Source organism: Gymnogyps californianus, chromosome 5 (assembly GCF_018139145.2).
Source record: "Gymnogyps californianus isolate 813 chromosome 5, ASM1813914v2, whole genome shotgun sequence".
NCBI classification, from domain to species: Eukaryota; Metazoa; Chordata; class Aves; order Accipitriformes; family Cathartidae; genus Gymnogyps; species Gymnogyps californianus.
The window spans coordinates 63,793,802-63,818,581 of NC_059475.1; the positions used below are offsets into that span (position 1 = coordinate 63,793,802).

The window sequence follows — 24,780 nt, forward strand, 5'->3', positions numbered from 1 at the left end:
TCATAATCCTATACTGAGACAGACTTAACTGTACACAGTTGGCTTCATGAATTCAACTGCCACCTTTATCTACTTTTGAGGATTTTCATCTAGGTCTCCAACTGTGTTCACAAAGGAGCTGTCAAGTTGATAATCTCTGACCTGTCATGATAGTGAAGAAAACAGCAGCATCTACGTCCTGACCAAATTAGCGTCCCCATTGACTGCCTGCCACAATTGTCATGGGAGTGTTTTGATTGAAACAGTATCTTAAAACTGATCAAAATGGAGCACAAGTGTTCTTTGTCCCTTTGGAAGGTCTCCTCCCTGTTACATTTAGTGTTTATGAATCCAGGAATTAATATTTCCTACTTGGCCCTTTGGGCTACTGTGATTTGGAGGTGAAGCGAGGTGTTGTAAACAGGTGAAAAAGAAAGAAGCTGTTCTGTGAGTTTTGGCATCATGTAAGAGCAGAAAAAAACATGCACCAGTCTGAAGCTGATATTTAAGAAGTTACTAATTTTATAAAGAAGGATCAATGGCTAAAGTGCTTTCTTATCTTAATTATCTAAAATGTCCAAAAAAGTGATATTTGTGGAAGAACCTTTTTTTGTTTTAAAGGTTTATAATGTATGCGTGTACTAGTGTTCTCTGTTCATGACCCAAAAGGAGTTTGGCTTTACAGATACTAGGATAGAAAAAGGTTGCCTGTAAAATTCTTCAGAAACTCTGATATTTTTAATTACTTCTAAAAAGTGGTGGTGTTATGACGTAAGGGTTTGAAAAAACAGTCACTTGTGGTAGCCAGCATAACAGCTCCTGGATATTTTTACTGCCAGTCATCCTAAATTCATGCCATTAAAACCTTAATCTCTAATCGTGATGTCACATGTTCTTATCTTGTTCTCTTGAGCATGTGATATGATGTTGTATATAGCTAAATGTGAAATCGCCTGGCTATTTGTCAACCTGTGTGCATGTCCGCTTCTTTAAACCACTCTCTTTAGCTTGGTATATACAGAAGTGTTTGGCATGTTATTGGTTATTTAAAAAAGTGAAATAAAATTGAATTTACTAATGGCCACCAAAGCAAGCTTGCAGTGGCCTCATCACTGTCATCAATATCAGTTGATGGGAAGAGTGGTTGGGATTTGTGTTAATGGCCATAAGCTGGATGGATTTATTCAGGAGAGTATTGCTCAGTGTGCTTCCCCTGCAGTTTGATGTGTTGTTCAGAAGGACATATGACATTTTTTAGAATTAGGCTGGCCTTAGGAAAAAAGGCCCTTGCCAATTAAACCACACTCTGCTAAGAAGGAAATGCCAGTAATATGACTCTATGAGCCAATAATTGGACACTTAATCTAAAATTTGTTCTTATCTGAGCAAAATGTGGAGGCTTAAACTAATGATGCTGATTTTACTGGTAGATTAAACAATGGTAGTTGAATGAAATGAATGTTTGTTATTATCTGTGGTATCCTGAAGGGTGTATGTAGTAGAGTTTTTTGTGTTTTCTGGGTATTAAGACATAGATTGAGGAAACTGATTAATTTAAAAAAATCAGATGGGAAAAATTGACAAGCTGTTAAACTGAGAAATCTAGATGAATCTCTTTGTTGGTGAGCAACATTTGAGCTCTCCTACTTGCTTCTTCAAAAATTGTAAACCCAAGCCCTGATGTTTACCATGATGTTTATGCAACATCCATGGATAGTTGCCAGCCCATAAGAGATGGCTGATGAAACTTTTTTGAGATACACCTTTTAGAATGGAATAGTATTACTTTGTTCTCCTCTCTTTTAAGTGCAGAAATGCCTTTGGCTTCCTGTTGTTGCCTCTATCTTTTCTGTAATGACGAATCAAGTAAAATAAGACTCTAATCTCTATAGCCAAAGCAAAACATCATATTGGATGTCTTGTGGCTCAGAAGCTGTGTTGAGCAACACAGTGAAAGAAACTTGGTTAAATGAATACCCAAATAAATACTAAAAATTGCATTTTAAAGGACAGATTCTGTTTGTTTGTTTGTTTGTTTGTTTCTTCTTCTTTCTACTAACGTCAATCTAGAGGGATTGCATTCCTTTTATTGCAGGTTTGTCTCAACAGGTGTGAGGGCAGACTCTGATCAGGAGTTTGTTTGTGACAAACCTGTTAAACATAAAGAATATCTTGTTAAGCCATGATTTTTTTAGCATGTTAAGAAGCCTATTTTTAGGAAGCGTTCTAGCTGTTAGACTTCATAGGCATTATGAATTTCTTTATTTTCTATAGCTTTAGCTATAGCTTATGACTAAGTATGACACCCTACTTGCTAAATGTTCATGCTGTTTAGGGTTTTCCATGTTAAAATGTTCTTGGATAGAGATTTTTATGCAACTCTACCTATATTCAGTCTTACCTTTTTGATTTAGCAAAAACCCTGTGCCTATGTTCCTGTTGGTTCTTGTATTAGATTTAAAAATGTAGTACTGAATGTAATTTTGAGTTTAAGGAAATAAATGAAATCATATACTCTTACAAGAATTGATAAATAATGTCTCTCTTCTAATAGGAATTTTATATAATTTCAGGAATTCTGTAAAATACTAGGAATTAATCTTAAGCTCAACTTGAATTGGTAGAAGTTGAACAGATTGTTTTGAAACCATCTGAAATGCTGAAAGGAAGATGCAATGTCCTTTGACCCCCCCAAAATGGACTTTGATTAAAAGTTGTCATGTAAGTGCAGCTGTGATGGAGCAAGCATGCTATCGAGGTTTAAAAAAAATAGATAAAAATCACATCATAATTTAAATTCTGTTCTTGTTCCTTTAATGTGAGGGTTATCAATTCTGTAGAAGCAAGAAAAGAATCTAACTTTGGTTTCTTTTATCCATTATTTCCAAATTCCTCTGTTAGATGCTTTTTATTATTCACATTCTTTATACACCTAGTTTGTACAAGAAACACAATGCTTATTAAAAGAAGAGGTTCCGATGTTCTGTACTCCTCTCAAAAAATCAGTCGGAGGCAGCTCCTCTTGCAGTAGTTGTCCCTAATAATTTTTCCCAACAGTATGTAATTACATTTACCAGTATCCATTATTCCTCCTGTTGGTTACATAGGCGTTTCATTCGTCAGACTTTATCTGCATAATAGTACAGTGACTAGGTCTAAAGCAAAGAAATAAATGGGAAAAACATTTTTGTTCCAAGAAGTACTTGTGTTGACTGCAGCTATTTTTTTTTTAATTTTTTTTTTTTTTTTTAAAAGAGTGTACACCCCCACCCCGCATTTTGGCTGTGTCATCTTACATACGTTTCGAGCATTGTGTCTGTAGATAAGCACAATGTGAATCTTCTGGGGGATTGTTTTCTTGGGTTTTGAATCTTTTGTTTTGTTCTTCAGTTTAGAGTCTGAGACAGTCTGAGTTTTGTGATGCTGTCTAGAGTTCAAGTTCATGTATTAGCAGGCTTTCATTTGCTGTGATGCCTGCTCTAGAGATGAGAGGCTCTTTCTGCTGGTACTGTGCTTTAATTTGTCCAAGATACTTAAGTTACGGCTATGATTTTTTAGATTGTATTGTATGGAATTAGCTGGGCACACATTAAATAAATAACTGTTCCACTGGATCATCTCAAAACATAGTTACGTGGAGATAGCAATGAACAGGGTTGTTATTCGTAGGGTACTCTGTTATGGTTCAGGTCTAGGTGACCTAGAGTGGAATTTCAGAGCTCCAGTTTCTAGAAGCAAGAAGGTGTACCCAGGGATGCTGCCTGGGGATGGGTCTGTGCTAGCACTTCTCACTCAGATTGTGAGTGTGCTCTTGAAGTGGATCTCCCATTTGTTCTCACTCCGCTTTGATGCTTGTAATAGAGAAGTCTTAGGGTTTGTAAATACAGTTCCTTTTGGACAACAACTACTCCGAGAGTGTACCTAATGCTTTCCGACTTGCTAATGGGCCTCAGTGCAAGTGATCACTAGGAAGAAACTCCTGCCTCCGAACATACATAGTGTGGACGTTGCACCTGAGCACCAGCTCTGTTGTTCTACACACTTGCTCCTATTGCATTTCTCTGCCAACAGAAGCATAGCCTAAGGATCTCAATTTTGCTGCTTGCTCATCTGTATGGATGAAAGCTGCTACCACCGCTGAAGTGGGTGACGGTAAGCGAACAAGTTTAGGAGCCCTGATCTAGAGCTAAATTTGTGCAAGTTATTGATTGAATTTTTAGAAGACTTAAAGGTCAACAAAAGATGAGAAGGACTGTTTTCCCTCCACCCTGTGATCTGGATTGTTGACTGTGTTCGCAGTCCAACGTAGTTCATTTTAATGCAGCCAAGTCAAAAGTAATGCTGCTGGGCAAAAAGAAGACATATAATATTAAGCCTGAAAGACTGTATTCAGGCAAGCAGTGGTGCAGAAAAGGACCTGAGCATTGTGGGTTACTATCATGAGTATCTTAATATGAGTTTCTGGTACAGTGCACTGTTCAAAGAAGTGAATGTTGATAAATTAAAACAGCAACATGCAGAAAAAAAAGAGGGAGATGGTCTGGCATTTTATACGTACCCCAGTATACTTGTTGTGCACAGGTGGGAGCTCAAAGAAAGGAAGCAAAAATAGTCACAGGATTAAAAACAAACAAAGAAACCCTCAACTGCCTGGGTTCAGAAGTTCTGTCTTTCCATTTAGCAGCACAGAGGTTGAGAAGTTTCATGTCTATATAAAAATACCTGTATATAAATAGATACATACTGCCTATGCAAATATATATACAGATGTAGAAGAGATCTGGTGGTTTAACGAGAACCAATGGGGAATCAGGCAGATTCAACCTTGAAGTCAGAAGCAGTGCTGTAGTTAAATTAGTAGTAAAACTGCAGGAGAAGAGAGCTGGTGGCATCATTTATAATCTTTTAAGATACAATTAGATATTACTTTTTGTAAGATGTACTTTTGTCAAACTTCTGGGAACAATTCAGTGGGTTATATAGAGAGATTATAGCTGAGTGACTGCAGTCACTTCAGGCTCTAAAATCTGTAAATCCATAAACAATATTAAAAACCCCACATATGCAGATATATTTGAGAAGGACAAGTTTAATGTCTGTTCCAGGGGCCATTGTTGTCTCCCAGTTAGCATGGCTTCACATTATGGCTTAATTACATTTTATTGTTACTGTATGTTGTTAATATGCACAGTAGTTTAAACATTGTGTGTGCAGAGATACCCAGTTTCAAGTTCATATGTACATGGGCTTTATTTGGGTAGTTCCACATATTGCTAATAGAAGAACAGGTGTTCCCTGTGAGCTAATTCGGTATTCACTAATCCTGTTTTTATACAGCTAATATATTAAGCTTCCCTGCGTGTATGTTTGTTTTCATTTCAGGCTCTGTTCAGGAAAACTATTACTGATAAAAATCTTTGTTTCAAACACCACAGAGTAGGACTGCCGAGCTGAAATGGAATTTGTGAAGTGTTTCTGTTACAGCGTCGTCATTTTTATAGCGCTCCAGTGAGGGACAAAGAGAGGACTTCTCAAAACATTTATTCCTGACTTCAGACTTAAGCCTCTTAGTACTTTCTTTTCTAAAAGTTATTTCAAATATAAATGTGGTAATAAAATCAAAGCTTTCTTGAAGCGTATTACTTTTAACTATAGTTTCTTTAAGAAACTTTAATAGTTTCGAAGTTCTGCATTGCCAAGTACCGGTCGTCAGATGGTTCTTGTTCAGAACTTGCAGATCATTCTTTGTGGGGGTATCAGAGCAGCCTTCCCTATCTTCTTTTTTGTTTTTAATGAATTGACATTGACTTGTAATTGCTTGGAAAAGTTTTTGTCTTGCTTCTGGTTGGAGTTGTGCCTGACTGACACACTGACATGGAGCTTAGAGGTTTCTGGGCATCTCCAATTTAAAAATCTATCATTTTGGCATTTCCAGCTTGATCTTGGAAGTTTTAGGTTCAGTGCCAATGGGTAGATTTTACTGATTTGTTGAATTGGTGTCTGGCACTTGGGTGTTCAAATTCTGCGTAGCAGGGGAGCAGTGATGTACTTTTCTACACCCAGTTTGGTGTGTGCTTCTGAAAGGGACAGTCATGGAGGACAGTGTGCAGGTGTCTTTGAGGACACAATAGGGGAGATCTGTCATGATAAAACTTTCTAGAATATTAGAGTTCTGGTTTGCTTTACAAAAATATCATGTGGGCTTGGAGGCATTCCTAATCAGTGGAAGAAGGAAGTCACTATTGATCAATAGTCATTTGTGTTGGCTACGGGAGAGGAATCATCAAGGACCGTATATGCAGGCTGGCAGGGATGTCCTTTGGCTTGATGATCCAACAGAGGTCAGAAGAGGAATGATTCAGCTATCCAGCTGAAGGAATTTTGGCATGCTGCTTGGGCCCAGGGATAAATACTAAATAGCGACCTTATGCCTATCTGAGAAAAATTATTCTTTCCAGATTTGATGTAGCGTATTCCCATCTTTGTGTGGTGGCTGTCAGAGTCTCTAACGTACAGCTGGGCAGTTCATGCATGGAAGAACTTGTTGCCTTCGGTTCTCCCTTAGAGGCTTATAAACATTAGCCACCCAGAGGCTACTGATTTAGATAAGCATGCTATAAATTGACACTGCATGTAAATGAGCTATCATGCTGTGTTGTGGTGATTAATGTAACTGTAATGGCACACATTATCTTTTAAAATCATGATAACCTGGGGAAATCACTTAAAGATAACCTGTTCTGTGTGTTCTTCTCAGGAGAATATCTGCATTTTGGCTCCATACAGCTTATCTTTACTCCTAATGCAAAAAAGGAAAATTAAAGAGAGCAAACTGTATACTAGGACCATATTCTAACTTTCATTGCATTTACTCCTGCATGTTAGTTTTCTTATGCAAAAAAAATACTTTTGAGTTGCCTTGAGACTGGCCTTTTTTTAATAGGCACTCTCCAGAAATCATACTGGTTTTGTTACAAGCTGAAGATTCAGGTGTCAGTGCTGGCACTTAACTAATTGTTGCTGAACCCTTCATACTTCTGTAATGCTGTTAAGGCCCTGGCACTAACTGCTTGAGGCTTGGTTTGACTTAATTTAAATCTTACAGGAATTTGTCTTAGTTTAGCTTTTCATTCTGAAAGTATGTACTTTTCCTTGCAGCTTTTGCTTGTGCCATAATTCAATATTTGTTCCAGTTTCTAAACACAACAGCTGATGAATACTTATGTTTGCTCTGATCTGTTGGTACAAGTTTCATTAATTTATGTATGGTTAAATTTGCAGAAAAATGTCTTTCTTGTTTCAAATGAAGTTTAAAGCAGAAAAAAAAATAGCTGCGGAATGCCTTTGGTTTTGCTAGTTCCCTATTTTGGTCCAAATCCTGAGAAAGCTGGGATTTTTGAATGTGAAGCATTAACCAAAAATGCTTCAGTAAGTATTGCAGAATCCCAGATGTTCGGATCCAAGGCACCAATAGGTACATTTCCCCTTTTTTATCTGGGAATCCTTTGGGCTGTCTACCCTCTTTTGCCCTGTGCTCTAACACAGAAGCAACTCTGTTCTGCTAATTCTGATCACTTTCCTCCTCTCCCTGCTTTTTCATATCAGGGATAGTAGAAGGAGGAGCTCAGGAATCCTTGAGGAAAGACAAACTATAACATGTGTGTATTCCTGGAATAGTTATTTGACTCCTCATGAGACTAGAAAAGTCTTTTCATGGAGGGGCTCTTAAGAGAAGTGAATGAGTCAGGGGAAGAAGATGGAGAAGGGAGAAAAAGAGCATCTCCTAATAAATGCTAGTAATCACTTGGCAGGTGTCCTGTTTCGGCTGGGACACAGTTACTTTTCTTCTTAGTAGCTGGTACAGTGCTGTGTTTTGGATTTAGTGTGAGAATAATGTTGATAACATGCTGATGTTTTAGTTGTTGCTAAGTAGCACTTATCTTAAGTTAAGGATTTTTCAGTTTCCCATGCTCTGCCAGCAAGCAGGTGTGCAAGAAGCTGGGAGGGAGCACAGCCGGGGCAGCTGACCTGAACTAGCCAAAGGGTATTCCATACCATGGAACATCATGCCCAGTATATAAACTGGGGGGAGTTGGCCGGGAGGGGGGATCGCTGCTCAGGCATCGGTCAGCGGGTGGTGAGCAATTGCATTGTGCATCACTTGTCTTTTCTTGGGTGTTATTTCTCTTTTTTTTTTTTTTTTTGTTATATTCCTTTTCATTACAATTATTGTTGTTATTATATTTTTATTATTCTTAGCTAGTATTATATTTTATTTTACTTTAGTTATTAAACTGTTTTTATCTCAACCCACGAGTTTTACTTTTTTCCCCAATCCTCCTCCCCATCCCACTGGGAGAGGGGAGGGGTGAGCGGCTGCGTGGTGCTTAGCTGCTGCCTGGGGTCAAACCACGACAGCAGGTATGCGTACAGGGCAAGTAGAGTTCAGTATCTATCAGCACAGGCTATAATAAGTGCTGTATCTGTTAAGTTTGAAAGCCATGCGACTTGAAAACATGAGATTTACATATACGGTGAAGGCTTCTGTAAAAGTATCTTTTGCCGTAACTGTAGTGAAAGGCACCCTCTTGTGGCAAGAAGGAAAAAGTCCAAGCAGAAACCCGCGTGACCTCTTTTTTTTTTTCTATGCTCACTGGTTTGCCTTACGTATTCTTCTTTTGTCTTTCCCTTGTGTTCAGTTAGTATTCCTCACTGGTATGCACCACGTGTGCTTCTCTACAGTTTTCTGTTGTTTCATCTTTCTGTTTATGCAGTACCTGAATCTGTTCTGTTTGTCTTGCAGATTCTAAAATTTCACTCTGTCTATTTCAATCTGGTTTTATCAGTATCTGAATTGTGTTTAAACTCTTGGCTTTAAAGTGCCCTTTCTTACTAAGTTGCCAACGTATTGAAAATATGCCTTATAGACTAACTTTAAAACATTTACAGGAGTGAAAAGCTGGAAAAATAAATGAGGATGTTGAAGAACATACTAGGTTTTTTTTCTTAAATAGCTTAGTTTGTCTCAACTACTATGAAGGGGTCATGTATAGACGGGATTAGGAGATAACATGCTGCTTTTCCCAGCTGTTTGATTAACCAGCTTAGAGATGGGTCAAATGCAGTAGCAGAGTGCAAAGAAGGCACAACTTTACCTTCAAAGTGCAGAAAAGGCCCTACAGCATGTTTGCAGTTTATCAGATTTGCTGCATAATAAGCTGTACACTCCATTCAGCACTATAATTAACCCAGGAAAGCACTCCAGTTCAGTCTTTGCTGATAGCGTGAACCTCACAAAGCCAAGCGGTCTCAGCAAAATACCTCTAAATAAGATTAAGCAAAGTGAACCAACCATGGAATAAAATGTAGGCTAAGTGTCAAGCAAATACTGTTTGTTGCTTGCATTTAGTACCAAGTTCTGTATTTGGCATCAGGTGTCCAGGCATATAATATGTGAATAGCATTGGCAACTCTTAAAAAGTGCTGACAGATGAGACCTTAAGCAGATATCATTAATGTTTTCCCTATGCAAAGGAAAATAACCAAGTGTTGTGTGAAAACACTTGTAAATGCATGTTGATGGCATTTCCTGCAACTGCTGAACAGTCATGGCTCTCAGTCCGTTGATGCCCAGCAGGACTGGGAATTACATGTTGGTGGGCTCATCTGGAACGTGGTGGACAGAAATGGTGGCAGACTGGGTAATGCTGGGATATCAGTGGAAAGAAGAAACAAAAAGACCTGGAGAAGGGAAAGCCAAGGCTGGTAGCAGGTTTGTAAAGTGACAGGTTCCTTAGACCTGTGCTGTTGCTAAAGAACTTTGTCAGACAGCAGGCAAAAGAAATACTGCTTATGTGATGGAGGATAGAGTAGGTGTAGACATACAGAGTCCTGAAATCTAGTACCTGTTTGAAAAACGGATCTCATCAGTCTTTCTTTCACTTTTCAGGTATCTTGCAATATCTTCAGAACTCTCCCACCTAGTGACAGCAATGAATTTGATCCAGAAGAAGATGAGCCCACCTTGGAGGCATCATGGCCACATTTACAGGTTTTTGATCATTTATCTTGGAAGAAATGTTTATCGTTGCTTAATAAATCTGATAATTTTCTCAGTTTTTTTTTAACCTGTGAATCAGAACTAGTCTGTGAGACACTAACATTTATTAATATTGTTCATGGCTATAATATAGTACCTACAAAGACGGGAAAGTACTTTGTGAAATTTGCAAAATGTTAAAGCTTTCTTGCAAAATTGTGTTGGTGGTGTCCCTCATATTCCTGTTTTCCTTCGTTCATTCAAAAATCATTTTCTTTCCAAACTGCTCTGATGCACAAGTGTTTTTCAGCAACTCAGCAAGAGCATTGTAGGGATGATACTGCTAGCAGTTTTGCTTTACTGAGGGTAGTTAATTTTCATACAACAGTACGCAGGTGTTGGCAGCTGATCAGAAAAATGAATGAGAAGCTACATCCCTATCTAAGTCTTCCTTCCTCTCCCCGAGCTGAGGTTTGCTTTCAGGTGTTTGTAGCAGGATGCATGCTCACTGCTGTGTATCATCCCTTTGTCTGTACCTCAGGTGTCGACATAAGGTATTTTGAACAAAGAACATCAACTAATTTTGGAGAAAGCATCAATGATGCTAATGCAATAAATTCCTTTCTAGAAAATATAGATGCAGATCCTGTCTGTGTTAGTCAGGACGATGACTTCTACCACTAGTAAATTTAGAAGAAGTTTGCCTGAGTAACAGTTCGTGGAGTCTGGGAGTTTCTGTGAGCAAAGGAGCACAGTTGATCTCAGCTTGAAATGAGGATTTTATTTGACAGTTGCATGTACAATCCTTGCATGTGAGCAGTTTGTTTCACTCTTTTGTGCTCTCAAATTTAGAATCTATTGAAATGTAGGTTTCATCCCTCATTTATATTTAAATTTCACAAAAAATGAGTCTTAAAAGCTTCAACGCAGCTCTGAACAGTTCTACCTGCTTGGAAACAGCACAGGTACATGTCTGTTATCTCACGTTCGTTGACACTAGTGCTGTAGTTTTAAAAGTCATTACTTACATGGAAATGATGGACTTTCTTAGCCAGTGGATGATTTACCATTGTCAGGAAGAAATGCACCGAAGTATTTGTCAGGAGTTGATGGAATTGATTTCCTGATGATTTAATGCTAGTTACGTAAGCTGTCACTTTTTCCATGTCATACTTCTAAACCTCTCTCCCCCTTTTTGATTTCCTATTGCTTCCTTTTAGAAGTCAGAGAACACTGACATAAAGGAGCAGCAGCAGTATTGCAGCATATTGGTGTTTGCATGGAAAAGTTTAAAATTATTTTAAAATGTAATTTTTAGCTTCCTTTCTCCTTTCAGTATCAATATTCATACTCACTGAAGTCAGAAAGGAAAAAGTTTTCAATGGCTGCTCTTCTTGAAAAGGTTCAGCAAAGAGAATTGCTAGCTGGTAGCTCATCTGATCAGTGACAGGTCAGGGTTGTTGTCTTAGGAGGCCACGGCAGTCCTTGTTTCATTTCACTTCCCTTTTGCCTGATTTTTATACTCTTCTTTTGCTCCACGAAATGAAAAGTCTGTTGCTGTCCCACTGAATAGTTTAGGCAGGGATGGAATCGCATGAAAGTAAGCGGGTTTTCACCAGCCCTGAGGCTAATCTTTACAGTAAGTTAGGAACTTCTGAATAAATTCCGGTTTGTATTCTTCTTCTGTGTTTCAAGTTGTAGTAGAACGCTACTCGAAGCAGTTTCTAATTTAATTTAAATTTTTCCAACTGTTTCACCAGCCCTTTCAGAATTGTAATGTCTGTATTTGATGTGACTTCAGCAGTTCAGAGGGCAGTTTAAATGTGCTTTCCAATTACTCTAGGAAGCTTTACAAGATGATAACAAGCATTACAAGATGGCAGTGCCTGTTCTTGGTGATGAAATGTCTTTGACTGGAGTTAAATAAGCAAAACTAACTTAAAAAGCTCATGTAATTAATTGTAACTCTAAGGTAGCAATTTGATAAAGGAGAAAAATCTTTTTCATTTTTTTAACCTTTTGGTCTGTGGAAAAATAAGTATTTTATTTTCTAGCAAAAGAATTTAGGGAAGTACTTAAAAATATAAAGAGTAATCAAGTCATAAACTTAAACCAGGGATATTTTTGTTTTCTTTTGCAGCTTGTATATGAGTTTTTCATACGATTTTTGGAAAGCCAAGAATTTCAGCCCAGCATTGCCAAAAAGTACATAGATCAGAAATTTGTATTGCAGGTAAGCTGATCTGTTTTCTTTAAGGCTTCATTTTACTTCTGAAAAACATTTATTTAAAAAGATTTTGTTTAGAATTTGAAAGTGTAACTTTACTTGCAACAGAAAAAGGCTAAACAAGCATATACAATGAAAGTTTTCAAGCTATGAAGGTAGGGGAAATGTGCGTGTGTTTATATGTCAGTCTCTGTTGCTATAGATATATAAAATAGTTGGTTCCGCTCCAGTTTTGATACCTTAATCAAAATATTTGACTTACTGGTTATGAGAGGGAACTGAAACAGTAACTGTTGAAAAATGAAAGGTTTACTATCAAGTAGTCTAAAAATGCTGCTATCTAGAGAGACTACTTAAACGCAAATTTTAATGTGTCTTAATATTGTTAAAATATTTCTGTTGGAAGGGGAGAATATTTCTCCCTTCTGTCTCTGCTGGAGAGCTGGCAACAGGGGCAGAAGTTCATTAACAAAGCTATTCCCAGTGCAGTACTGAAAACAGTGATGCTATAGTGGTCGGGGAGGAAGTAAATCAAAAGGCCATATAAAGTTCAAGCTCTATTAAAAACATGGAATAAGAAGTAGCGGCAATAATAAACAACATTGGCAAAGAATGGGTAGCTTTATTTTTGTAGTTTGGTTGCCATCGTTATGGTTAAATGGAAGAGATGGCCTCTGTCAGTTGGTCAGCTGGTAGCCAGGTATTTTACATGTATTTCGTCTGTCTCCTCCTTGTGTACAAGCTAGGCTTCTTGTGTAGTTTGTTTTTTCACTTGAAACTATAGTAGTTGGTCTTCTCTACTGAGGAGTTTTCATCCAGGCCTTGACAGATGCCAGAACAGAAATGGCTCAAGGAAGATGTTTTCTGGGATAAGCCAGGAAACTCCACAGATACGACTTTTGTCTTCAGCTTTCAGCAATAGGCCTGTCTTGTGTTTTCTGTTCCCATCATGAATTTTTGTATAACCACAAAGTCAGAAAGAACTTCATATTTAATGCTGTCTGTAGCTTGCTTTTGAAATCAGGGAAATTTAGAAAGATTCCTACTTAGTTAGAAAAGGGAGTTTCCTTGCAGGCTGAGACTTGAATAAAAGCCAAACTAGAAGTGGCAGGAGATACTCAGCATTTCTGAAGACCTTTCTCTCACCTCTTTGTCATGGAGCTTTTATTTTTCCCTGTAGTGCTAAGGCAATAAAAGTAGTGCTTTTACTGTCCTTGTGTGTTACTTGTATGAAGAATACCTGAAAAATGTAGCAAAGAGAGCAATTTCTATCCTTAAATTCAAAGATTCAAAGAAGGAACTTCAGTTTCCTTCTTAATATCACAAGACCTTCTTCACTCTACAAAAGCAATGGGATATACTTATGTTTTTATTTCATCCATCTTCTAACTATAAGAGCGGTTTTCATCTGGATCAAACCTCTATGATGGAGGTTCCTTTTTGTTCATCTAAATACTGATTTGAACAAGGGGGTGCACCAATCTGATCATCCAGTGCCTGGTGGAGATGTAAGAATATGCAGGGGGGGTAATCACTCTTGACAGGTTTTTCCAGACTGATTTTATTTTCTTTAGATATAGCAGGGTTGCATTAGAAGGAATGCTTGTGTTCTACTTCAAAATCTAGAGAAAATAATTCCTAGATGCTCCTGTTGTGTGCTGCTGAACTTGGTCATGACTGGTGGCATCCCACTCATTCACGCCCTTTCAAGGCATTCAAACCCATTACAGTTTGGCACAGGAGAATGGGTCTAAAACAAGGAATTTTTTTTTTTTTTTTAAGCCTGTTAGTCTTTATTAAATCTACTAAATGAAAGAATGGTATCTACTGAAAGAGGGAAATAGGAGATTTTAAAACCTACGTATCTGAAAATGTATGATACGACAATTAAGAGTTCAAAAGAATTCTAAGAATTCGTAAGTTCTTGCCACAGTTAGGTGATGCGTTTTTACATGTTGCTATGCACAGTGTGTCAATTTTTCTATAAAAAGTTCTGTTGAGCCTTATATATACATGCAAGTAGATATATTTCCATGTGTATAAGTGTTTGTGTTTAGCCTGTAGGAACTGAGGTGTCCTTCCACTTCTTACTGTATTTGTTGTGTGTCTAGAGTAAATCCTAAGAATCTGTGACCACAGATCACTTACATAGGAAACCAGTTTCAAACTTAAGAACTTTAAGCATGTTTGGTGTTTCATGACACTGACAACACAAGTGTGACAGTCTTTGAAATCGGCTCTCTCTCTAAATTAATTTGATTTTTTAAAATTTGAGGAACTTTAATGAAGCGTTTCTTGGCAGTAAGAATGCCTGTATGAAAAAATAATAGTTTTTTAAATGGGTATTTTTCAAGCTTTTTCTTGTTTTCTTGCTTTTTGCTTTTGTTTTTTTGAATATAGATGTGTTTCTGGCTTTCACCTGTATGTTTTAATAAAATGCTGTACTTAACAGTGTAACAGTTCATTTCTAAAGCCTGCTTATATACAGTCTGAAATGGTTGGCAGTAGTTGCTAAGAGACATACTATTCAAATATATCCACAAGTGTCTGTGTTATGTAGGTTGCTATTTTGGAATAATTTATTTCCCTTTTCTATCTATGTTTAGTGTCAGAATAGTCAAGTAAATTATGGAAGTCTTGCAGCTTATCCATAAAAATAAGACTTTATTGTTGCAATCTGATAACAAATTGGACATATCAAAATAATTGTCTTTCCCCCCCATGAGAGATTGACTCTGAGTTCAGTGATGTTTCCACAGAGGATCTGTATAAGAGAACTGGAAATACAAACACTTTGCTCCTAAAAGCAATCCAATAAGAAAATTAAAAACATAAGTGTTTCCAGCTGTTTGCTGTCTTTGGGTGAAATTTGCTATTTGGGGAAGGATGAGGTGACTATTTATTTATTTAAGTGTAGAACTAATTGAGCAAAGCAATGTGTTTATAACCTCTGGAGGGCAGCTGACAAACCTCATAGTTTCCTCATGAAATTCCCACCACAGATTCTTACTGCAAGGAAAAGATAGTGGGATCTCATTACAAGCTACAGAAACATCCAAGACAATGAAGAAGAATACATATATCAGTCCTAAACCTGGATGTTAGAAAGCAAAATCCCAGACAGCTTAACAACTTCTAATCATATTTTTCTGTTGTTTTTTTTTTTTGCTTTTTCACCTTCTCAAAGTTGTGTAGCAGTTTAACAGAGATCAGGTAGTATACATACACTGACATATCTAGTTATAATAGGTATTTATAATTTACCTATTTGTGAGTCCAATATAATTTTGTTTTCTACCATTCCTGTAATAATTTTCTGACAGCATCGTAAATATTTGTAAGACCTCTTTGGCAAACTGTCTTCGTTTCTCTTGCAAGACAGGTACTGGTTGACAGTTACTTTCTTTTTCATGCAAGAGAGAAATGGTTGCTTATGATTACTATCTTAAACTTCCCTGTTTTCTCTGTATTTGGGGAGGGGTTGGGTATTTTTGATTTTTGGTTTTTTGTTGGTTGGTTGGTTGGTTTGTTTTGTTTTTAAATAAAATTTACCTTTTAACTTATTCCAAATGTCTGCCAGAATAGTCAATGTTGTGGTGTCAAAAAAGATGAAGGAGTAAGAGGAAGCTCATACTTCTGTGGTAGAGGGTTCAAGGGGAGTAGAACAAAGATGTGCAGGTGATATTCCTGCTGCTCATTTCATGCCGTAATTCTTAGAAGCAACTTGAGGTGTCGGTGTTTCAGGATATATTTTGTACAATACAAGACACCAGATGGCATTCTCTTTTGACTGAGTACCACATAATCATTTTGCTGTTTTAAAATCTTATTTAAGAGTTACTTAGTAAAGGTGGGTTTTCTGTTGTTGGTGTTTTGTTGTTTGTTTTGTTTTTTTTTTTAACTGGATATTGAAGTTACCATTTTGTTCAGCCTGGAGTATTAATTCCCCCGATGCTTTGATTTGTGTTGATTGGTGGAGATCCTGTAACAGCAGATCCGGTACTGGCATAGACTTCACTGTTGAGTCTTTCCACAGCGTGAAGGCCATGCAATCACTAGGAAGGCTTAAGAGCTCATAATATAAATTACAAGCAATTAGAAAAATGTGACCTTGACACAATGTTGCGGGAACAAAATCTTAGAGCAAGTGAGGATCTTTTAGTTCTGCAGAATGAAGGAACAGTGGATGGCAAGAGGCAAACTGTCTTATTTTGTAGATATGGCAGCATCTAAAAACTTTTTTTATTCATTTTTGGGGAGAAGGAAGGCAGCATTTTGGAGCCAGTTAATCAGTAATTTATTAGTTGTTTGAAGATTTCCAAAGTTTTGTTACGTAAGAGGTAGAAATTAATAAACTGAGTTTTGTGATGTTGTACTGGGGTTACAAAAGATTTTTTTAATACTGTATTTCTACACCTTGGGTAGCACGGATATCACATTCTTACATGCATGTGCTTTCATGAATTTAACTTTTATATAGAAGTCTGTGTGTCATACTTGTCAAATGTCTACTGTTTCAGTACTCTTTTTCCTTTAAACACAGCTGTTGGAGCTGTTTGACAGCGAAGACCCTCGAGAACGAGACTACCTAAAAACAGTCTTGCACAGAATTTATGGCAAGTTTCTGGGTCTTAGAGCATTTATCCGAAAACAGATTAATAATATTTTTCTACGGTAAGTTGTGGAAGAAGGTACTTTTCGCTTCTGAACATTTTAGGAGACTGATATATTACTTATATTTAACTTTCTTTTTTTAGATTTGTTTATGAAACTGAACACTTCAATGGCGTAGCTGAACTGTTGGAAATTTTAGGAAGGTAAATGAGTCTTTATTTATTATCTATCTGAAGCTTCCCTTCTGGACACGTCAGAATAGTGTTGGATTCGGAAAAAGTATTACTATAAGCCCTGATTCTGAAAACAGGTGTGCACACATGCTCATCTTTAAGCCCATGTGCAAATCTCTGTCACATATTTGCCAGGAGTATATAACTGGATGAAAGTTACAGCCAAAGTGTTGGATTGATTTTGCGTGTATGTGTATGTTAAATTTTGTGCACTTCATCCTTACATGCTGCAGAATTTTTTTTTTGAGCATGCTAACAGTGTGAATATTTTGAGTAAATCTAATTCTGGTAAGTTAATTACTCAAGAACACCTTGCTTACATGAATTTACAGACCACATAGGCAAGGTCTTATCTGTTTGGCAACAGGTTTGTGCAGCTGTTTATATGATTATTCCTAAGTCGGAGCTGAATTGCTACCTAGATATGTACTGCACTGCTAATATAAAGCACGACAAAAGTCAGCACCTGTTTACAAATGGCATGAGCCTGCTATTTGTAAACAGGTGCTGACTGCTAAATTATTTTAATCTAGAAAGTGCTTGTTCAGACATCAAGAATGTTTTCTGTGATGATAACACTAACAAATATTTCTCTTCTAATTTCTAGTATTATCAATGGTTTTGCTTTACCTCTTAAGGCAGAGCATAAACAGTTTCTGGTGAAGGTGCTGATCCCTTTACATACTGTCAGGAGTTTATCACTCTTCCATGCACAGGTAGAAGTTCTAAAAATATTTTCTGCTCAGTTAGAATGATACATTTTTTTTAAGGTTGCTTTGGAAATTTAATTGCGTAGCACATGAAAGGTGGGGGGAAGTTTCGAAATGTGGAAAAAATGCAATAGATTTTTTTTTTTTTAAATTCATTTAATATGCTTTGTATGATAAATGTCTTGCTTCTGTTCTGATTAGGTAATTACAAGTGTAACATACATCTGTAATATTTTGGGGATTTTGTTTAGTAGTTAAACTTTCTCTTTAGGTTTTCCTCTCTGCTATTTTCTCATTCTTACAAATTTGCCTCATTCTTACATTTGAGGATGTTTGGGTTTCCTTAGTCTGGTGCTGTCAAGGCTCGTCTTCACCCTGGCAACTTTCTGAATATTAATACCCACATTTTTGCATAATCTTTAACATTCTCCCTCACAGATTTCTTAATACTGCATTTATGCTCTCATACATCTTTTTATACATTCAGCTTTCATGACATAATTTTTCCTCTGATAAGTGATACCTGTTGCCTTTCTCTCTGATTTTCAGATAGTGCAGTCCTTCTTATGCTGATAAAGCTGTGCTTTCTAAATATGTTATTCTAGGTTTTAGCTGTGTTGGCTCATCTTGCAAGAGTTTTCATGATTTTGTTGATACATAAAATGTGTAAAAAGACGCAGTTTCAGAGAGTAACAGAAGCTTCAAAACATTGGTTATATGACTGTATTTAGAATTCCAAGTTGCTGTGATTTTTATTGTATATGCTACTTTGTCACCCTTATTTTTTTTTTTGTAATGTGTTCTGTTGTTTCTTATGAACCGAACTTTGAGTGGACTTGCACAGTGCAAACTATGCATCTCAGTTTAAAATTGGATGCAATTTGAGAAAGCTGTATAGCATCTTGCCTTGAGGTTCTCTTTTTTTAAAAAATTGTTTCTTTGTGGGTTTTTTATAGAAATGTTCTAACTTCATTTTCTTAAATCTTTACCACTTCACAGCTGGCGTATTGCATAGTACAGTTTCTGGAGAAAGACCCCTCACTCACAGAACCAGTAAATATTTCTTTCATAGTTTTTTTTTTTTTTTTTTTTCATCATAAATGGCTTACCCTGTTGAGAGAAACGTTACAAAATCTAACTTTTTTTTCCTTCTAATTTAGGTCATTAGAGGTTTAATGAAATTCTGGCCAAAAACCTGCAGTCAGAAAGAGGTAAATGATATGCTAGTATTAACAAAACATAGAGTTATTTTGTTCTACAATATAATAGGCAGGGATATTTCCAGGTAGATAGCACATGCTGTGGCGACCTTGGTATTAATTCTTGTAGGTGATTTTCCATACTTGAATTCTGTTTTTTTGGACAGTTTTGACTATGAAGAGAAAAATTTGATAACCATGGTTTCTATTCATGAAATAAGCACTGGTTCTTCTGCAGAGAATCTCTTTTTGTTTTAGAAAGGAGAAAATAAACATAGTTGAGGATAGATTGGAAAACTCTGTTAGATTTGGAATTGTTTAAATGTGAGGATAGTATTTTTTTCAGGGAGGATGAAAGATATTTTATTGTCTGGTGTTTACCTACTAAACATGTAAAAAATGCAGTTAGACCTTTGCATTTTTATTTCAAATTCTTGATGCAAATCTGAGTTTCCCTAATGAGATTTTGTGACACAGCAAAACCGTTATTTTGAATATTGCTTCCAAAAATGAGGTAAAATTAAGAGACTCTCCTTAGTTAACAAAGTTTAAGCCTTGGCCAAATTCTTTGTATGAGGCTAGGTTTTCAGCATGGATATACTGGTGCAATTCTGAATTTTGTTGTAAAGGACTGCTTTAAATACAGCATTTGCACGCACTCGTCCTCCTTGTTTTAAGAGACTGAATCCAGAAGCTGCTAAAGGTAGAACTGATCACATTTTTTGAGAGAGGGTATTGCTGAGCTAGTGAGGCTTCCATTTCTCCCTGAAGTGGTAGAATTTGAGGGTTACCAGCATTTTGCTGATGAAGATGATTCAGAGGTTTTATATTCAATGCTTCCTTCCTTGTCTTTAGGTCATGTTCCTAGGAGAGCTGGAGGAAATCTTGGATGTAATCGAACCATCACAATTTGTCAAAATCCAGGAACCCTTGTTTAAACAAATTGCCAAGTGTGTCTCTAGCCCTCATTTTCAGGTCAGTGGTAGAGGTTATTATTTGTATAGAAATGTATAGTCTCAATTTCAAACACAACACCTCCCAGATGTAAATATTATTCTGTATTATGTAGTTTTTAAATACTTGTCTTCTGGATTTCTATGGAAGAGGGTATGTTACAGTAGAAGTTTAGTTCTGAGCTCCATGAATAACTTGTTAGATGTATCTGGGGTTACAGCACAGAACTTGCTGTTCTGAGCCACATAAGGCCTTAAACTGTGTCCAAGCAGACTTTGAGCCCGTCTGACTGTAGGTGAGGGGCACTCACCGTATGGCCTTCAGACTGATAGACCACGTAGGATGTATTTACTCCCTTTTTTAGCGCAGTGTTGTGCAGCATTCTTGTTTTCCTACTTCCTTCTGTAAGGAGATGTCTGGTTAGAGGTGATAGAACCCATAGCCTGTTTTCTTCACATGGCGTAACGGGAAGAAGGGGAGCAAATAGGATTTAAATTGAATCATATGTGAAGAGGACATAGGATTCATAGCCTGTAGTGTCTCCATATTAAGCTAGGTGACCTATCCTGGCACAAAGGCAGATGTGACTGTTTTGGGCTCTTCCTTGGACTGCATTTGTTTTTAGCATAATTTAAATCAGTGTTTTCCCTCCTACGCCCCCCCAGCTCCTCCCCAAGGTGACTATTATCATTGGTACCTTCCCCACACTTAAGATCTCTCCCCCCCTTATTCAGCCCAGCTACTGGGCCTTTCCCTGTCTCCTTCCTCGGGTATCCCAGCACTGCTCTCTTCCTTCCGACTGCAGTCACAGGACTGAGGGAGAGGGGCGATGGGAAGTCTGTCTGCTCTCCCTTCCCCTCCACAGCTGCAGCATTCATGCAGTGTCTGCACCTGCTCTTCAGTGAGTAACAACATATTGCTCAGGGGAAAGAGAGAGTGGATGCTGTGGGATCTGAATTATAGGATAAAACCTTAATTCCATTAATGCATGTTATGCTGCTGATTAAAGAAGAGTTTTAATTCCAAAGTTAATGATTCCTGTTAATTCATCTGTGTGAAATTTCTCTGTAATTTGTTTTTCCTTCAGAAAATTATAAAATTATAGGTATCTGAATTCCTGTTCGTATTTTATTTCTTTGACTCTAAGGTGGCCGAAAGAGCGCTGTATTATTGGAATAATGAATACATCATGAGTTTGATAGAGGAGAATTCAAATGTTATACTTCCCATCATGTTTTCCAGCCTTTATAGGATTTCTAAAGAACACTGGAATCCGTAAGTTTTTGCCATTACACTTTATCTTACCATTTGACATACCACTGATAAACTTAGGGAGTGTCTGCTGAAGAACATCTGAACGGGAGAGATCTAAATTCAAAGCTGGCATGAGCAGGTGCAACTCTGTTAATGCCAATATAAATTAGTCTATACTTGAGCTTGTCTCAAAATGTTTTTAATTATCTGGTATGTGTACAAAAATCAGTACTTTATGGGATAAAAATAGAGCTTCTCACAAGTTGGAAAAAAGAGAAATTAGATGTTACATTGTTACTGAAGAGAAAGTGTTGCTCATCAAGCATTTCTCCTACACAGTTTTTTATAAACTGGTTAACGTCTTAAGCCTGATCATAAATTGTCTAGAAGAATATCGCTTGGCATTAATAAAGCTTTGTGGCTGTATCATGGATGATACTGATACCTCTGGTACTAGCATTTTTCTAAACATCTATGAAGCATATAGACATCAGTATATTCTGAGGTTGGGTTGTTTTTTCTAAATTTATTTAAATACAGCTGTTCTCTATTACGCGCAGTAATAGTGTAGTTGCTTCATATTGATATCCTGTTAATTTGGAATTTTTTTTTTAACCTGAATGACCTAGTAGACAGTGTTTTAATGGAAAATACTATTACAGTTAGATGCCATGCATTCTACACTTCAGTTGAAAAGTTCTTCTAAGTCAAGGTGGTTACCATTTAGTAAACCCAGTATTTTTAATGATCTGTGCTACGTTCAGGCCCCAGTTGCTTTAAGACCTTACTGTAAAGTACTTGCAAAATATTTCGTCTTTTAAAACATTAGTCTTTTTGTTCTGTATCTAGCCAAACCTCAAGTTTGTGTGCTTTCATGACAAATCTAATGCTACTGGAAAGCTTCTGTAATTAACGCTCATCACAAAAAGACACTTTCTGTGGCATATTAATGCATTACCAGTCTCCAACCTGCCCGTGCTCCTGCCCAACCTTTTACACTATGCACTGGGATGCTTCTGGTAATGAGACTACTCCAGTATCCTAGTTCTCAGAGTTTTCATACCCACAGGAATGTTGTACCTTTGCCACACAAGTCAGGTTAAAATACATGTAAAATAAAGAAGGTATTTAAAGAATTTTTATATTTATGAGAACATTTTTAAATGCAGGCAACAAAAATGAAAATTTATTGGAAGAGGTGAATGATAGACCGAGGGGGAGTGTGGGAAATGGCACATAGTTTGTCTGCTATATAGGTTTGCTCAAAAGTTCCTGGCACGTGTAATGTTGATTCACTGCCTCCTGGCTGAAGAGCTGTTTCTTAAGCAGCCCCATGTCTGTATATGACAACCATAGTAGTGGGTGAGGAACTGGGATCTCTTGATTGATAATCTATTCCAAATTCTGTGAAAGTTTTTTAGATTTGTTTCTTTCCCTTCTCCCTTTTCGGTTGCTTTATTGTTTCTTTATCTTCAACTCTGCCACAAAGGCATTTTGACCTCTAGATAATCAGACTGTTGGCAGACTCATCTTACTTTGGGAATTCTAGTATGTTTTAGGTTAGTTATCCAGTCAGATGGTATAAAAGAGCAAACTGATTCTACCTTTTTTGAACCTTGGTGGGACAGAATGCCTTTGAAGCCTTTTTGAAACTATTATTATTATACATCATTTCTTCCTGTATGAACAGATCATGCCTCTTATGTTCTATGCAATTAAGCAACTCGAATTCAAATAAGCAGTGGTGTATTGGCTCTTGGGTAAGGTCAGGAACCACAATAAGCAAAGTAGGCAGAGGTTTATAGGGATATATCTATAGATATATAGATAGTCTATCTATATCTATAGATATATAGATAGTATCTGTATTTTTTTACACACACACACAGTTTTACACAGATACTGCAGTGCTCATCTGAAGGACTTGTGGCGTTTTTTAAGAGTTTTTTGCTGTACCAAAGTGAAAATGAATATGAAACGTATGAGTACAAGGAAGTCACTCTTGAAATACAGCCTTGTATTTTGCATAGATGCACTGAATATTCAGCTTCATAGAAAAATCATAAGGAAATATGAATCACTCTCCTTTCATGTTTAAATTCTATTCCTTCTGCCAGCATTGATGATTTGAATCCCCGGAGTTGCATTCAGAATTGCTCCACAGCATGAGGGAAGAGTCTGTAGTTATATGTAATAGCTTTCTGTTGTTACCTTTTACTCTAGAGTTTTGGTTTGCTCCATTTAAGTAGTCAGTAGAGACATGAAAGCTGATTCTCACCTTTAAATATGTTAATCAAAAGTAGTTTCACTGAAATCAAAGAATTTACATTATCATATTTGCAAGAGCAGAATTGGTCGCAGAAATGCCACTAAGAGAAGACACTTTTATTTAATGTCTGATTTCACCGGAAACTAATAGACTCCTTTCTTTTTTCTTTTTTAATGTTTCACAGGGCTATTGTGGCTTTAGTCTACAATGTGTTGAAGGCATTTATGGAAATGAACAGCACCATGTTTGACGAGCTGACAGCCACTTACAAGTCAGATCGTCAGCGGTAACTTTTAAAGCTTTTTTTGTCAGCTGTGCATAAGGCCTGCTGTTTAGCTTTTCCCTTACACTCAGATGCGATTGCATAATCTCACACATAATAGACACAATGCCTCATTTTTCCCCCTGCATGCTCTTTAGCCTTCTCTTTGCAAGATGTAAGATAATATCATGTACAGGTTGTTCTTTACCCCTTATGAAATACAGTATCCATTGCATTGCTTGGGAATCTGCATTCCTCATGGAATTCCTTTTGACACTGCATTCCAAAAGACTTAAATGTATCAAGATCTTCAATAATAAAAGAAAAACAAGGGTTTAAAGATAACACTTTGCTTAAAGACTTCAAAAAAGTCTCATTGAGGTTTGGAAAAAGACATGAAGGAAAACTCTAAGATTTGATTTTCTGAACTACTGTTCTTAGGCTGGGAGTGGTCTTAAAGCAAAGAGGCATCTCTCAATCCTTTTATTTCTTATACAGAGGTCTTGCTGTATCTGAGTCTTTTAGCGTGCAGGATCCTTTAGATACACCACTCATACAGTCCTTAGTTCCACTCTAGTAAAATGCTTTTTGTCTTTTCTCCTATTTTCCTTAATCTTCATTTCCAATTATAGTGCAGCATCTTTTCTCAAAAGTTTCAGCTTATCCAAAGCATCAGGTGAAAAAAATGAGGAAACTTCAGGAACTCTGAACAGTTTGCAGCTTCATTTAAGTCATACCTTTTCTGTGACTCAGGGTTCCCCCAAGCAAAGCAAAGAGTACTGTATGTCATCAGACCTTGTTAGGGTAGTATGGTCTCTAAAGTATAGAGTAAAGCCTCTCTTGGAGGCCATACTTTTTGAATCATGTGACTGGAGTCGCACTGTCCTTTTGTTCTGCTTCGTTGTTGTAAAATAAAAAGTTTTATACACAAAAAATCTACAATTAACAGGTTCATTAGTACAGCATTTTACTTTTAGAGACTTAGATCTATATTTGAGCTAAGACGCCAGATGAATTCTGGATAGGTGTTGATAAATGAG

General features: G+C 37.0%; 1 protein-coding gene across 3 annotated transcripts in view; it reads left to right on the plus strand.

The window, feature by feature from the left end:
* The window catches only part of PPP2R5E (protein phosphatase 2 regulatory subunit B'epsilon), a 75,887-nt gene that overhangs the window by 47,273 nt on the left and 3,834 nt on the right, over nucleotides 1-24,780 (plus strand). For 2 of the 3 annotated variants that reach the window (XM_050898492.1, XM_050898493.1), the window contains exons 4-13: nucleotides 9,929-10,030; nucleotides 12,159-12,251; nucleotides 16,789-16,919; nucleotides 17,003-17,062; nucleotides 17,700-17,808; nucleotides 18,802-18,855; nucleotides 18,963-19,013; nucleotides 19,857-19,976; nucleotides 21,103-21,230; nucleotides 23,663-23,764. In XM_050898492.1, coding sequence (XP_050754449.1) covers nucleotides 9,929-10,030; nucleotides 12,159-12,251; nucleotides 16,789-16,919; nucleotides 17,003-17,062; nucleotides 17,700-17,808; nucleotides 18,802-18,855; nucleotides 18,963-19,013; nucleotides 19,857-19,976; nucleotides 21,103-21,230; nucleotides 23,663-23,764 — 950 coding nt within the window. The remainder of the gene's footprint in view (nucleotides 1-9,928; nucleotides 10,031-12,158; nucleotides 12,252-16,788; nucleotides 16,920-17,002; nucleotides 17,063-17,699; nucleotides 17,809-18,801; nucleotides 18,856-18,962; nucleotides 19,014-19,856; nucleotides 19,977-21,102; nucleotides 21,231-23,662; nucleotides 23,765-24,780) is intronic. The other variant, XM_050898494.1, reaches the window with a different exon arrangement.